Source organism: Anoplopoma fimbria, chromosome 4 (genome assembly GCF_027596085.1).
Source record: "Anoplopoma fimbria isolate UVic2021 breed Golden Eagle Sablefish chromosome 4, Afim_UVic_2022, whole genome shotgun sequence".
NCBI lineage: Eukaryota > Metazoa > Chordata > Actinopteri > Perciformes > Anoplopomatidae > Anoplopoma > Anoplopoma fimbria.
Genome location: NC_072452.1, coordinates 16,090,592 through 16,104,623, shown reverse-complemented (window position 1 = coordinate 16,104,623; position 14,032 = coordinate 16,090,592). Strand labels below are relative to the sequence as shown.

The 14,032-nt window shown below is 38.9% G+C and overlaps 1 protein-coding gene across 1 annotated transcript in view; it reads left to right on the top strand.

The window, feature by feature from the left end:
* kdrl (kinase insert domain receptor like) overlaps nt 1–13,689 on the top strand; it is a 44,619-nt gene extending 30,930 nt beyond the window's left edge. Inside the window, exons 25-30 of the mRNA XM_054597599.1 lie at nt 2,085–2,184; nt 4,728–4,833; nt 6,482–6,606; nt 7,932–8,010; nt 8,949–9,052; nt 11,782–13,689. Of these exons, the coding sequence (XP_054453574.1) occupies nt 2,085–2,184; nt 4,728–4,833; nt 6,482–6,606; nt 7,932–8,010; nt 8,949–9,052; nt 11,782–11,965 (698 nt within the window). The 3' untranslated portion in view covers nt 11,966–13,689. The remainder of the gene's footprint in view (nt 1–2,084; nt 2,185–4,727; nt 4,834–6,481; nt 6,607–7,931; nt 8,011–8,948; nt 9,053–11,781) is intronic.
* The last annotated feature ends 343 nt before the right edge of the window (nt 13,690–14,032 follow it).

Sequence of the window (14,032 nt, the reverse complement as noted above, 5' to 3'; positions counted from 1 at the left end):
ATGCTATATGATAATTTCATTGGATTGTTTGACTGCACCTTAAAAAGCACATATTAAGTCAAATGTAAGGTTAATTATATTCAAAGTATATTTTCTGAAAATCACAAGAAATGTGTAAGTAAATGTTAGGTATCAATACATTTTGTTGCAAAATTTAAGATTAATTTGGGGCCTTAAAGGGAAAACTTTTTTGAAGGGGGTTTGCATGAGGTACTTGCCAAAGGTCAGTGTGTTACCTAACCTAGAAGGCTGTCGGCAGGCCCCTAGTTTGGAGAAACAGACAGGAGAACCTGCACGGGAGCAAAGCAATGTACTGACATGGAGTAGGGCAGCAGCAAAAAGTATTTTAGACATCTAAAAAAAAAAGGCCCACCTATAAAAATCATTAATTTAAGCGTACTATATTGTACAGCATACTCCTTTGACAAAAACAGTAATTTTACCTCCCAGTACGAGACAGTTGCTGGTCTACCGCTGCCTCAATTAGTTAGTTAGTTTGTGTTATTATGTGACTTTGGTGTTTTTAAGGGTTAGATCGAATTTATCAAAGAACGCAAAATAACAAATAAACTAACCAATTGAGGCTGCAGTAAACAAGCAACTTTCGTGTTCTGCAAGGTTACATTATTGTTTTTGTCAAAGGAGTCTTGTGACTTCGAAGAGAGCATAGATAAAGGATTCAGTTGCCTGTCAAATAATGGCTGACGGCAAAGTCACATCTGTCCAGGGACTACAGATGAAAAATAGCCTTTTGGCTAACTCTGGGGCAATTACAGCAATGTTTTATTAATGTGCACTGTCCCTTCCAAATAAACCAATCACAAAATAAATAAACAGTATGCTTATACACCAACCGTCACACAGGCTGCAACTAGAAATAAGAACCATGTGAACAGTAACAGTTGGTATTTAAAATGTTTTCTCTACACAAATCAGATTGTGTCTTTTACTATGCAGTAGCCCTAAAGTTTGGAGTTGCTCAAACACAAGCTGAATCTGTGGATTCAAAATACATTTCTGTTACCGCAAATGTAGAGTTTTATATAGTGCATGGGGTTTCAAGCTCACTGAATTATTATTTATGACTCAGAAAATTGTATTGATAACATAGAAGGGGCATTATTTTCCAAAACCAACACATTTGGATATTTGATACAAGTTGGTTCAGTGTTTGACTGTATGTTTTCACAGCGTGAAGTAGGCTTTGGCTCTAAATTCAAATTTCATTACATACATGATTGTTTAAAAGTAGATGCAATAAGTGGTGGTTTTTGGTTAGACTCTTATATATTTGACAGATTCATGACTCAGCAAATATAACAGCATTACACATTCACTGTATGTCATGAGGGGACCAAAGTTACATCATCCATTAAAACCATGTCAAATATACCTCATCTATTTTTTGTTAAACAAGTGGATGTTACTCAATCTGCAAGAGTTTATTGAGATCATTGAGATGTTTTCATGTAGAATATTGGAGTTCGAAAGCTGCAGTTGTTGTCACCAGTAAAGATCTTTCCCAGTAGGGAATCAAGAATGCAACAGTCTTGGCAGGTGTTGTCTTTGTAACCTACTGCAGAATAATAATAATAATAATAATAATAATAATAATAATAATAATAATAATAATAATAATAATAAACCTTTAAATGTAATCTTAATCTGATGTATTAAGTACACCATATACAATTTTCTTAAATCTTTTATCATTTATGCAATATGTGTTTGAAATGAACCAGAACCAGCTTTATGTATAATGGCACCGTAAGGATATACTTTGGAGACTTTGAATTACTTCAACAGTTTATCCAAATATCAACATTATTTGGAAAACACTGTAGTCATTATGTGACTGAAACTACTAACTTCACTTACTTAAAGATATTCTTACATTTGGATTTCATAGTGTCAATATCCTGTCACCTCACATAATAACTAAAGTGACAACATACATCCTACAGTACCACAAAGTTTCCCATCATGTTAAGATAAATGTCAATTCATATAAATATATGTGTGTATGGCCTTTTTTATGCACAACAAATAACGTACTGACCCTCTCCCCCTCGTTCCTCTCCCAGGTGCCTCCCCGTACCCTGGCGTCCAAATTGATGAAGAATTTTGCTGCAGGCTGAAGGAGGGGACCAGGATGAGAGCACCAGAATACTCGTCCTCTGAAATGTGAGAATCCCTATTAACGATTTCTTCAGTAAACAGCAAACAAAAGTAAAAATGTACATGTATGCTGTCCACCATAAGAGAACAGTGGACTGTGTTTGGGAACATTAACTTAATATTCTGTTTTTCTGTCCAATCCTGGGACTCTGTCTTTGAACATTGCGGGTTGTAAACATGTCATTTTTTTAACTATCGTACTATTTTAATCTTCATAACGTTCCCCTTAAATAGCTAGAGAAGTATTTTGCATCACAGCCAGCTCCATATTCACAGCTGTATGTTCTCCTCACAGAATCCAAGAAAGTATAGGCAGCAACTAAAAGCCTCCCATATCGACATACAGCTAAGAGGAGGCATTGTGTCTTTCTCCCTCTTTGTGGTTGCACCATGAGGTCAGGGGGTGCCTGATAAGAATCATGGGTAATCCTGCCATGAATGTTGCAGGAGGAAACATTAGCTACTGATTAGCTCTGCAGCAGCGAGCTTGAAGCTCTGAAGCATTTTCTGACTGACACCGGCGCAGATGTAACTGAGCACCACGTTTTAAATGCGATGTCTAGAGTTCTGGGGAGATGGGGGAATTATTTTGAGTAAGGGCTGTTGGATAGTGGTGGACATAATATCTGTGGGAGAACAGAGAGTCCTCTTCTGTGGTACCAGTGCTGTCAGTCAGTGATGCAGCTAGAAGAACTATTTTTGTAACGAGAATACTTTTCTGTCCAAAGTACAGCCGATCCAGACCGAGTCTCCCTCCAACATGTGTGCCTACTTTGTGTCTGGTTTTAATTTAAAATGACTCATATAGTCCACAAATCTTATTTGTTTTGAAAGCATAATGCGTCACTTCTGCTTAATAATGATGTGATATCCAAAGGTCCAGAGTTTTAAAGCGGCTTGTGCCAAGTAAAGCTAACTGAATGAATTTATCAGCTTTGCAAAGAAGACAGTGATTGGAAATGATTGACTAAATTTAATCCAGACTGTTGTTCAGAACTGCAGATCTGTAGATGCAGACCGGCTGGTGCCAAGAATCTCTTGTTCTTTCCCTCTCGGAAAAATGGAACTGCTTGATTATATATTTTGCATAAGTATGGCTGTGAGACCTGCCTCTAATTTAAAGCTGAGATAAAACCTGCTGATATCAGTGTAAATTATTTTTTTCTTGATTTCCTGGACGGGTCTGCAGTTGATCACACAAGTCTGTAAGCCCAGGTTCTGACACCATGACCCTCACCACAAACTCGTAATATAAGAATGAAGCACATGACATTTCAGGCAGTGTTGAGCAATTAATTAGTGCCTCTGCAGCAGGAATGTTGTCTTCCGTCTGTGAATGAGATCCCACGTCGTGATGCATTGCAGAAGAATTTAGCGGATGCTGCTCAGGGAGTGGGAGGACAATAAATAGGATGCTCACTTCCCATCCTACCACAGTTGCCCAACCGGACAAAGTAGCTCAGTTATACAGAATCTCTACAGATCCTCCCCCAAACACACACACACACACACACACACACACACACACACACACACACACACACACACACACACACACACACACACACACACACACACACACACACACACACATATTTCCTCAAGCAAGCGGGGAAAGGCTTTTTATTCTCATTGGACCAGGCAGGAAATGTGGTTTAAATTGTGCAGTCATACAATGTGTCTACTTCCCCTCATCAATGATATGCATAACGGCTGTGATCAAGCTCTCTACATCCTGTCACCATTAGGAGGCTTCCCACCTGGATGAGTATACGCTACGTTCATTAATGTGGGAATCGCAGCCGCTCGGCTTCTTGTAGCTGGGCCTGACAACACTGAGAGGGTTTAGAGGCCATGCACATAAACATGGAGAGAAGGGAGGGGTTAATAAAGCAGCATCAGACCATCTGCTTTTCCAAGTCCTCAAACTTCAGATTGACTAATATGATGCCAAAAGGGAATCCCAATAGTTATATTTCCATAAAACTTAAGGTATCTGTAGGGAAGCATTGGTTGCTGCAACAGAAACCTGCGAGGGATCCATCACCCCCATCATTCCCAATCAGTAACAGTGTGTAATTTAAACAGCCACCATGGTGCTCTGTTTCTAAATACCTCCACAAAATGAGACAGGTCACTGTGATGGAAACTCACATTAAGGCTCAGAGTCTTCCCACATGGGCAGAGATGCTGACAGCCTGTCAGAGACCTAAGCAGGGCTGTGTGCTCTCACACCAGAGACCAAGAGAGAATCAGATACAGACCCAGAGGCTCAGGATCACCTGAGAATAGAAAAGAGGGTGTGTATGAATATGCTAGATGACAGTTTATTTAGAGGTGGACCAGATGTGGTCGCTCAATGCAACAAGGTTTCTTTATTGGACTACCAACCCTGAGGATAGTTATTATTATTTCTAAAGGTGCTTAGTTACAGTTTACACTACGTCAACCCAAATATACTGTATGTTGTTCGTTGTCTTTGGCATTTAGAGTGTCTTACATTTGTCCATCTTGCAGTCGGTGTTCAGTGGTGTGTTCTTTGCTTTTAGATATCAGACCATGTTGGACTGCTGGCAGGGGGAGCCACAGGAGCGACCGACCTTCATTGAGCTGGTGGGACAGCTGGGAGATCTGCTTCAGGCCAGCGTGCAAGAGGTATGGTAGACAAGACAGTGTGTACGGTTTGAAATCTGCATATGATGTGTCATAGGGTGGTTTCAACAGTAGCAGGAATCATCAGTTTATGATCAGCAGCTGTTGAGCTCTGGAGTGATCTTTAGCTGAAAGTTGAATGAGAAGTGATTTCTCATTAAATAGCAAATACTGTAACAAAATTCATATTTAAAGCTTAAATCCCCACCAAGGGAATTGTGATCATACTGTGGCTACTCAGAACACTTATGTGACAATATTTGTCACTAGTTCTTTAGAATGAGTCACAAACCCTGCCAATATTTAGGAAACAGCGTTGTTGATCCGAGTCCTGCCACTGAAAGAAGATTCAAAGCGGCGTCTCGCCCAGGGGGGGTGCTCAGAGTAACTGAGAGGGGAAGTAACATTCAACACAAACACTTGGCTCTCTTTGAAACGGCAACATAAGAGGAACCGCACTTCAAAACACATGGAAAAACTTTGTAATTATTAGTGTGACGCAAGATGTCATTGTCTAGTATGAATGTTGTGAAATTTCACAAACACTCGGAAGTTTGTAGATTTTGCAAGGCTGTAAGAACATTTTACAGCTGTTTGTTTTAAACAGGTCAACAAATATGCACTAGAGGCAAAATCTGCATTTGATTATTTTGAAAAGATATTACACTGAAAGGAAATGACACTGACTTGCCATAGTAGTAAAAGTGCTTTGGTGTTACTAAGAGTACTAACAATAGCTCTGTTCTAATCAAGTGTCCTAGTTAGCTCCAGGATGTTGAAACTGAAGCGGGCTAGATGGAATTTAGCTGACGTGAATTTTATTGATAACACCTTTGTTGTTCAAGAGAAATCAAATTAGGTTTGGTTTGGTTTTCCATAGGATCAGATGAACATCTAGTCCTATTCTCCATTCAACAGAATATAAACAATGTATTTGAAGCTTTCACACTCACCTCCCTAGAGCAGGGAATAGTTTAACTCACTGATCGACTGACATTTTAAAGAAAAGTGGTAAAAACATGTTTTTGAAGAAGATGAATGGAACTTGACGAGAGCAATAACTAAGACAGATGGCAGGAAACTGAACAGAGCCCTAACTATGTATTATTATTATTTTCAGCCATCAGGATCCACAAGCTGCCCATAGTCATGTTTCCACTTCTAGCCAAGAACTTCTTGTCCAGAATGCGCATTACAGACACATTAAGAAAAATAACATACATTTCACTGCTGCAAAGACTACACAGGACTGTAGATTGTATGGAGTAATAAGAGATAAAGACATCACCTGAAAACTACAGCATGTTGAATTACAAATTAATGTCTGTAAAGCAACTTCAAAAGAAACGTTCCGGCTGGACAGAGTTAACAGTGGATGATTGTGAATCTTATTAATAAAGGTATTGTTACAGTGAGGGCTGCTCACAGACTCTGCTGCCTCCACAAACTTCATGAACAAAGTATATTGTATTGGATAAATTAGGCATGACCTCAGTTTCTTTGGCTGCTCGCCACAACCTGAGAATATGAGGCACTGTATAGCGTGCACACAGCATCGACCCACAAGCCTCTCTCCTCTATTTATAATTTGATTCATGGACGCATAAGGCTGCACTTTTTGATATATTCTGTGTGTCTTTGGTCGATTTAGGAGGGGAAGCACTACATACCCATCAACACTGCCCTGCTGGGGAAGATGGGAGACCCGTCCTCCACGGTGCTGTCAGAGGAGACACCCACACGACCCGTCTCCCACCGCGACTCAGGGAGCACCTGGTGAGAACATGGATCATTTATTCATTGGCTCCTTAACATATAATAATATACAACTGACACTCTACTGTACTTAAGCTATTCTTCATTGTGCTTTAACTACACTAGTGACACGACAATGTGTGTCAATGTGGCTGTTTCTCAGCCCACAACTTTGTTCCTGACTGAAATATCTCAAAAACTACCAGAAGGATTGCCATGAAATTCTGTACAGACATTCATGGTCCCAAGTGTACGAATCCCTCTGACTATATGATCCCCATTCATTTGATATTTGTGGTTTTGAGTGAAATATCTCAACTACTGCCCTGAAATTTTGTACAGACATTCATGTTGCTCTCAAAATGAATTGTAGTAACTTGCTACTGGTGTTCCCTTAACTTTTTATCTAACACCAACATCAGGTTTAAATTTCAATTTGTCCAAAACTTATTTTTTTTTTACCAAATACCTGCCAAAGTACTGACATTCTCGTCAGCCTCTGCTGTACTTTGTGTTTAATGCTAACAAACGCCAGCTAAAGTAAGAGGGTGAACATGGTGCACATTATATATGCTAAACATCAGCATGTCAGCATTGTCATTGTGAGCATATTAGCATGCCAATGTTAGCATTTAGCTCAAAGCACAGCTATGCCTCAGTACAGACTCAGAGCTGCTAGGATAACTCTAGATTTCCTTGTTGCTTCAAATCTGTTACACTCGTCTATGAACTGCTTAAGAAATTCTAAGCAAATAAATCATCTTATCTTGACATATATGTAACCTATCCTCAGACTGTTAACGGCATACAGCACTGAGTCTGTTTTTCTAAGGAAATTACTAAACCATTTCCCCACTTTGCACACAAAATGAACACAACCAGGATAACATTTAGGTCTGACCTGAGGACAATGAGTCCTGATTGGCTCGTGATAAGAAATGTACGCATAGCAGAGAGCTTTCAGTATTGTTGCTCCTGTGAGGAATTTCCCCCAAAACCATTGAGCTAGCTTCAAGATTTATGTCCACTTAAAATAATATTTGTTGAGCTCTTGGTTTTCACAGGTCCTTCAAGTGTGTTCATTGATAACTTGTTGAAAAGATGACAGTTAGCCTTTAAGCTAAATTAAGCAGTCGTTTAAGCCTCTGAGTGTTGAAATGCAAAGCAAACAAGCTGTGTTTTCAAAGTACAACGTCACAGATGCTACACGTTATTGTTTTAAGTGATTAAGTTCCTGTGGTTTTGTTGCTGAACTTTACCTCCAGTGAAATCAAATGATTCTTAAAACAGAAACAGACCAGTTGAGGGTAAATTTGAGACTTACACTGGACATATTTTTTCGCCAGGAACATCAAGATCCGTCCTGCTAGTGTGAAAACCTTTGACGAGGTTACGATGGAGGATGGGACAAATGAGAACCACGAGGTGAGTTATTCATTCTGGACTGAAAATAGAAACAGTCTGTCACAATCTGCGCTCTCATTTATTCTTAACTAAGCAGTTAGTACAAAGACAGGAATTTTGACAGTTAACTAGAAACTTCATCCTACAACATCAATGTTGTTATTTATAGTTTTAACTGTATGAGAGGATATAACAACAATTTTTTATTCAGGGTGATTTTTTTTATGTATTTAAATTTCTACCTTAAAAGAGAAAAGCTGATAACTGTTGATCATTTTATTTTCTTCCCGGCTGTCATGTGGAGGCCCACAAGGATCTATTTTTGGCCCAATTTTATTCAGTTTGTTTCTGCCAGCATTTGGCCATATTATTCGCTACTTCAACACTGACTACTCATTTTTATGCAGTCTCATTTAGTCAAGAAAATCTTATATATATATATATAGTTACATTCTCAAGTATCAAATAAAGGTGAAAACCATCCTAAAAAATAGAAGCTTTTTAAAGCAGACCTGTATAGGTGTAACTTACTAGTGGGGTGCCTGTTCAAAACATGCCAGTTCAGAACGGGCCGTTGGTCGGTGTTGATTTCTAGATTAGAAAGAGAACCGCTCATCCAAACAACTTGACATTCAACACTGCACTTCCTTTGGTCCTCAGCAATACACCTGCCTTGACATAGTTGAATCCGGTAGCAAAAGCTCCCACAAACATGGATTTTATGTTTTTGTATTATATTTAATTTTATTTCACTATATTTGACCATTACCTTAGATTTGTATTAAATACTCTTGTACTTTATGTGCACCTTGTTAAGCGATTCGTAAGTCAAATTTTTAAAAGTTCTAAAGAAATAAATTTAACTTACTTTCTTATGGTTTGATGTTATTTGTTTACCTCTGATAATAAAGAAGGGGTTTTAATTCCTCTCTTTCTGTCTGTCTCTTCATCGTCATCAGGGCGGTCATTCAGACAGCGGGATGGGCCTATCGTCTGACAACATGGAGACTCTGAAGCGCCTAGAATCACTGGCAGGCCGACCGCTGAGCATCATGGCTCTAGCGTACGTACACTACACCACACAGCACCCCTTTTACATGCCCTGCGAGTGACAAATCAGCACACACAAGAAGACACACCGCAAAATACCTGCTTGGAAACCTCCCCGCTGTGCTGGAATGTAGACGCTATAACTGTCATACGCTCACACAAACACAAGTTTCTTCTGCCTTAAAAAGAAGTCAGTGGTTAGTTTCTCTTTTGTCTGGAAAAGAAGCCATGTGGGAGAGACCGCAGCACAAAGGAGAAGTGGGAGGGGAAAAGCTTGAAGGTGACAAACTGAAGGACTGAGCACAAAAGCTGAGTGGATGCATCACTTGAGGTTGGCCGTTTTAAGAGCGGACACTAAAACCCCTTTTGTTTTCTCTTAAAGAGTCCTGAATGTGATACCTCCCAGTCTGATTTAACTTATTATGAGTCGTGGCTGTTTGGTAAACGCAACGCTTGGTAACAACTGATCTCAAAGCAGTGACATTGGCTTAAAGTGTATACACCAGAATCCAGCGGATCGTTTGATGACTTTAAGATGTGGATCCCGCCGGGGCAAGAGACAATGTGTTCTCACTTTGTGGGCTTTTTGAGGATAAAGTCAAATATCAGTCAAATTTCTGTAAATCTTTTTCTTATGAGGGTCTTATGTTGGTGTCTAGGCTTACATATTAAGTTTACTGCAGCTCAGTGACAGGGTTAATTCACAGGGTCAGACCTCTGAACTCACTAATTACACTTTAAACATTTTAGTATTATTCTGCTTTCTCTACATATTGTGGCTTCCACTTAAATAAGAAGAAAATTGTCCTAAAGCAAAGATTGTTTCCCAAATCTTTTTTCAGTTGAATGGGATTAAGTGTGAACGGCATATCAGTTCTTACACATTATTAAGAGGGAACATGTAAACAACTACGGGGGAAGTCACTTCTGAGGCCTGTTGGTGTCATTAAGGCCTCGGCGTGGCAGAAGGAATCAACCCAGGCATGCAGAGAATGATCCACATTTTGAGGGGAGGACTTCCTCGCCGGGCAACCGCTCAATCATTGCCACCTTTGAACTTAGGGGGGTTTACAAGGGCCTCCCCTGTTAGCTAGAGCGCTGTGCTCCTTTTGTTAAGCTGAAGTCCACCTGTTGCTCCCTCTTGCCTTCACCTCTCCCCGAGCCTGACCTCTTTTAAACAGTAACACTCAACACAACTTTAAAGAGATTGAACATTATCGCCAAAGAAGTTGCCTCAAACTTTTAACCTGATAATAATTTCTGGTAAAAATCCCTTTTACTCTGACTCATGTTGTAAACTCATGCTCCATTGCCAGCTGTGCACCTCCTTGTGCCTGGCATTGGCAAGGCAACACTGTACTATTGTTAACTATTTTTGATGGCTGGTTTATCAGGTAGTTATTCATAAGACCAACATTCCAATACGGCGGCGTCATTGCCCCCGCTGGGCGCCGACCCTTTGGCCTCGGGAGAGGAGCTCTGGAAACCCCTAGCAACCTCCAAAGACAATAAGAGGCAATTACTCATATTCTGAGGCTCAAATGAAGCAGAAAGACTCAGGATGATTGATTACATCATATATAAATGAGAAGAGGTTTGTCTGATCGTACAGCTTCACACAAAGGGAATTTATTCAATCAAAGAATATCTAAACAGACCTCTTTTGTGAGAGCAATCAAGTTAAGTAGTTTTGACAATTTTCTGTAGATTGTTTCATCATCTAATTGATTTAACTCTAATGGAAATATTTTAAAATAGTGATCATAAAAGCTGGAGCGTTCTATGTAAATATGAAATACTGTCACTCTGAGGTTATTTGTATTTTAAGATTCTTTCTGTAGGTTTATGTCTACAAACCTGCTTGTTTTGAAAGATAAAATACAATATTCCTTTATTAGTCCCACAACAGGGACATTTGCAAGAATACAGCAGCAGAGTGGATAGTGCAAACAAACAAACAAGAGACATAAGTAGAAGAACAGGATCGAAAAAAGGATAGTATATAAATAATCAAACAGTAAAGTTAGTATGAATAAGTTTAAAAAGAAGGAAATGTCTTTGAATATTCTGATGATAATAATGGTAATAATAATAATAACCTTTATTTATAGATCACTGTTTTGATAACATTGTTTACAAATTGCTTCAAGTATGTACCATTAAATAGGAAAGCAGCAACAATGAAATAGAAATAAAAGGTAACATATAAGGTCAACAGGTTCAACTAATCACATCAACAGAGATACACTGTAGCACAGATCAAAACTTGACAAGGAGTGATTAACATTAAAGCCTGTTTATAAAAGTGTGTTTCTAGAAGGGATTTAATAGATCAAACTGATTTGGCCAGCCTAATTTCCTCAGACAGTTTTAGTACAGGCTCCCTAACGGAGAAAGCCAGGTCACTGTTAGTCTTGAGCCTGGCTCGTGGAACAACCAAAGGACAGTTGCCTGACGATCCAAGGCTGCGTTTCGCCTCATAAAGAGTTAAAAGGTCAGCAATAAAGATAGGGGCTATGCCTTTCAGTGCTTTAAAAACAAACAGTAACATCTTAAAATATGGTTATTTATGGTCTCTGTGCTTAGTCCCTGTTCCAATTCTGGTTGCACTATTTTGACCAAGCTGGAGACGTGAGATTGATTTTTTACCTATGAAGTGTTTTGTGTTGAACTGAATTGTGTAGTAGCAGTCTCAGTATTATTTCCCTGGTATATTAATGCCGACTCTCTTTGTGTTTTCAGGATGAAGGCGGTGAGTAAGAGCAAAGAGTCTGTGCTGACTGACTCAGAGAAGGAGAAGTTCCCCCCCATGGTGAACTCTCTGGACTTCAGTCTGGATGACTCGGCCCTGGACGCCGGTCTGGAGTGTCACAGCCCGCCGCCTGACTACAATTACGTGGTGCGCTACTCCACCCCGCCAGTGTAAGCTCCTGCTCCGACCCCGGAGAATCTGACCGACAGCCTGGAGGCCTTCGCCTTTGTCCTGCTCTGTTTTGACTCTTATCTCTGGACTGTAGCAAAAGTTTGACAGGAAAAACACATGAGATTCCCTCTTAAAGTGTTTAGACAGGACGCTCTGAAACGAACCCATGAATCTACCCGACTGTAACTTCCAACTTCCAGGGCATCTGCCAAGCAACAAAAGGAAACCTGTAGACTGTTGATTCCTTTTCAGTTTTTCAGAAGCAGGCTGACGTTAATGCTGCCGGTCCATTCCACATTCACTGTGATATGTCAAACAGCTGGAAACAGCCTCAGGTATTTCTTTCATCTACTGTGAAATGAACCACAATGACTCCCACTTTACTACAGATCTGATCAAACTACAGAAAAGAGAAAGAGAGGATAGCTCAGGCTTTTCAAGTTTATATTGAAATACTTTACACTTTTTAATTGTATTCAAAAAGTGAAAACTGGAAAGTAATTTGGGAACAAAAATATTTTTATAATGTAGCTACATCCACTCATATTCGGATTTTCTCAAGGCAAAAGCAGATGGACAACAACATACCATTGATTATTAAATATGGAAAAGTATCTTATTTGAGGTGTCATTGCTCCTTTAGTTCCTTTAAAATATCAGCTCAACTATCTCAGGTCGACCCAGAGAAACTCTGGGTTTCTTGTAAAATCAAAGGTTAATGGAGGAAACAGGGTAGAGATGAGAGTGAGAGCAGGTGGCTTCAGATTAAACATTAAAGACTTACTGTAAATGAAGATACTCCTCCCGCCCCAATCTGGTGTCAAAGAAACTCAAACGTGTTATTCCTGAAACTGAAAATCTGATTCTCTGTGTGTGTATTTATTCAGATAGTGAACACTGTCACTTAGTTTATTCATTTAGATTCATAGTTAAAAGTTAACCAAAGGATTTTCCATCTGTCTTCCTCATATCAACACGTAATACCCCAACACTTCACTCCAGATGTTTATGCTGTTTGTGCTGCTGTATTCACTCATAGTAAAGCTAGTCTCGTGTTAGTAAAGCTTGCAGGGCAGGCTACTAAAACTCTACATGTGTGAAGTGAGCTCTAGTTTTCTCTCATTTACTGTTGTATTATTAACATGTAAAATCAAGCTTTTTCTTTCTAATACGGCATGTATTGAAAGTACTGTGGACCAAACACATCCTGTAGAAATGCAGCTCGCTCGTGCTCGTTGACCACTAAAGAAAACAGTGTTTGTCTGTGAGTAAACTGTAAACTGTAAAGTCGATATTTTGAACCCATGGGTATTTCCAAATCCAATTTATTGTGTTTTTGTGGAGAGGAAGTGATTATGCACTGATACTTTATATCAAGTATAATTTTTGTATTCTAAAGGTATATTATTGTGAAACAGTGTTGAGGGTCACATGTTACAAAGATTTCCAATTTATTTTTCGTTTTTTATTTAACTCCTAACTCTAGTGCCTAGTAGGAAACTAACATTTGCAGTATTTTTTTATATTATGTTCACTTGTAGTATTTCTGTCTTAAATTTCATGCTTGTTCTATCATTTTATCATCAATAACACTCAAGGGATATTATTGCATTTCTTCATTCATAACCATGAGTAATAAACCTCCTATCTTTTTCTGTTAGTTTTGATGAAAGTAATGTTCCCAAACACTGTTATCTGAGCATATGAAGTAAATAAATGAATAAAGATCTATATATTTATACTTTACTCGCTGTCTCGACTCATAATTGCTTGAAATTCTTCATGCTTATCAGGTATACTCCCAGAGAATAAATCCTACTGACTTTGATTTCAGCTTAATTAATTTTATGAAAAATATTATGCTGAAAATTACTACAATTCAGCTAAAATCCTCATAGATTTGTGCACATTGATTGTGTGTTTTGGATTGTTTTTTTTAGAAAAACATTTATTGTGAGTGTTCTTTAATGAACTGATTCAGATAATTGAAATATTTTCTAGGGGCTGGAGGTAGTAAAATGATCCAGTAGCTCTATATTAAAACAAATGAATAAAGTAAAGTAGGAAAAT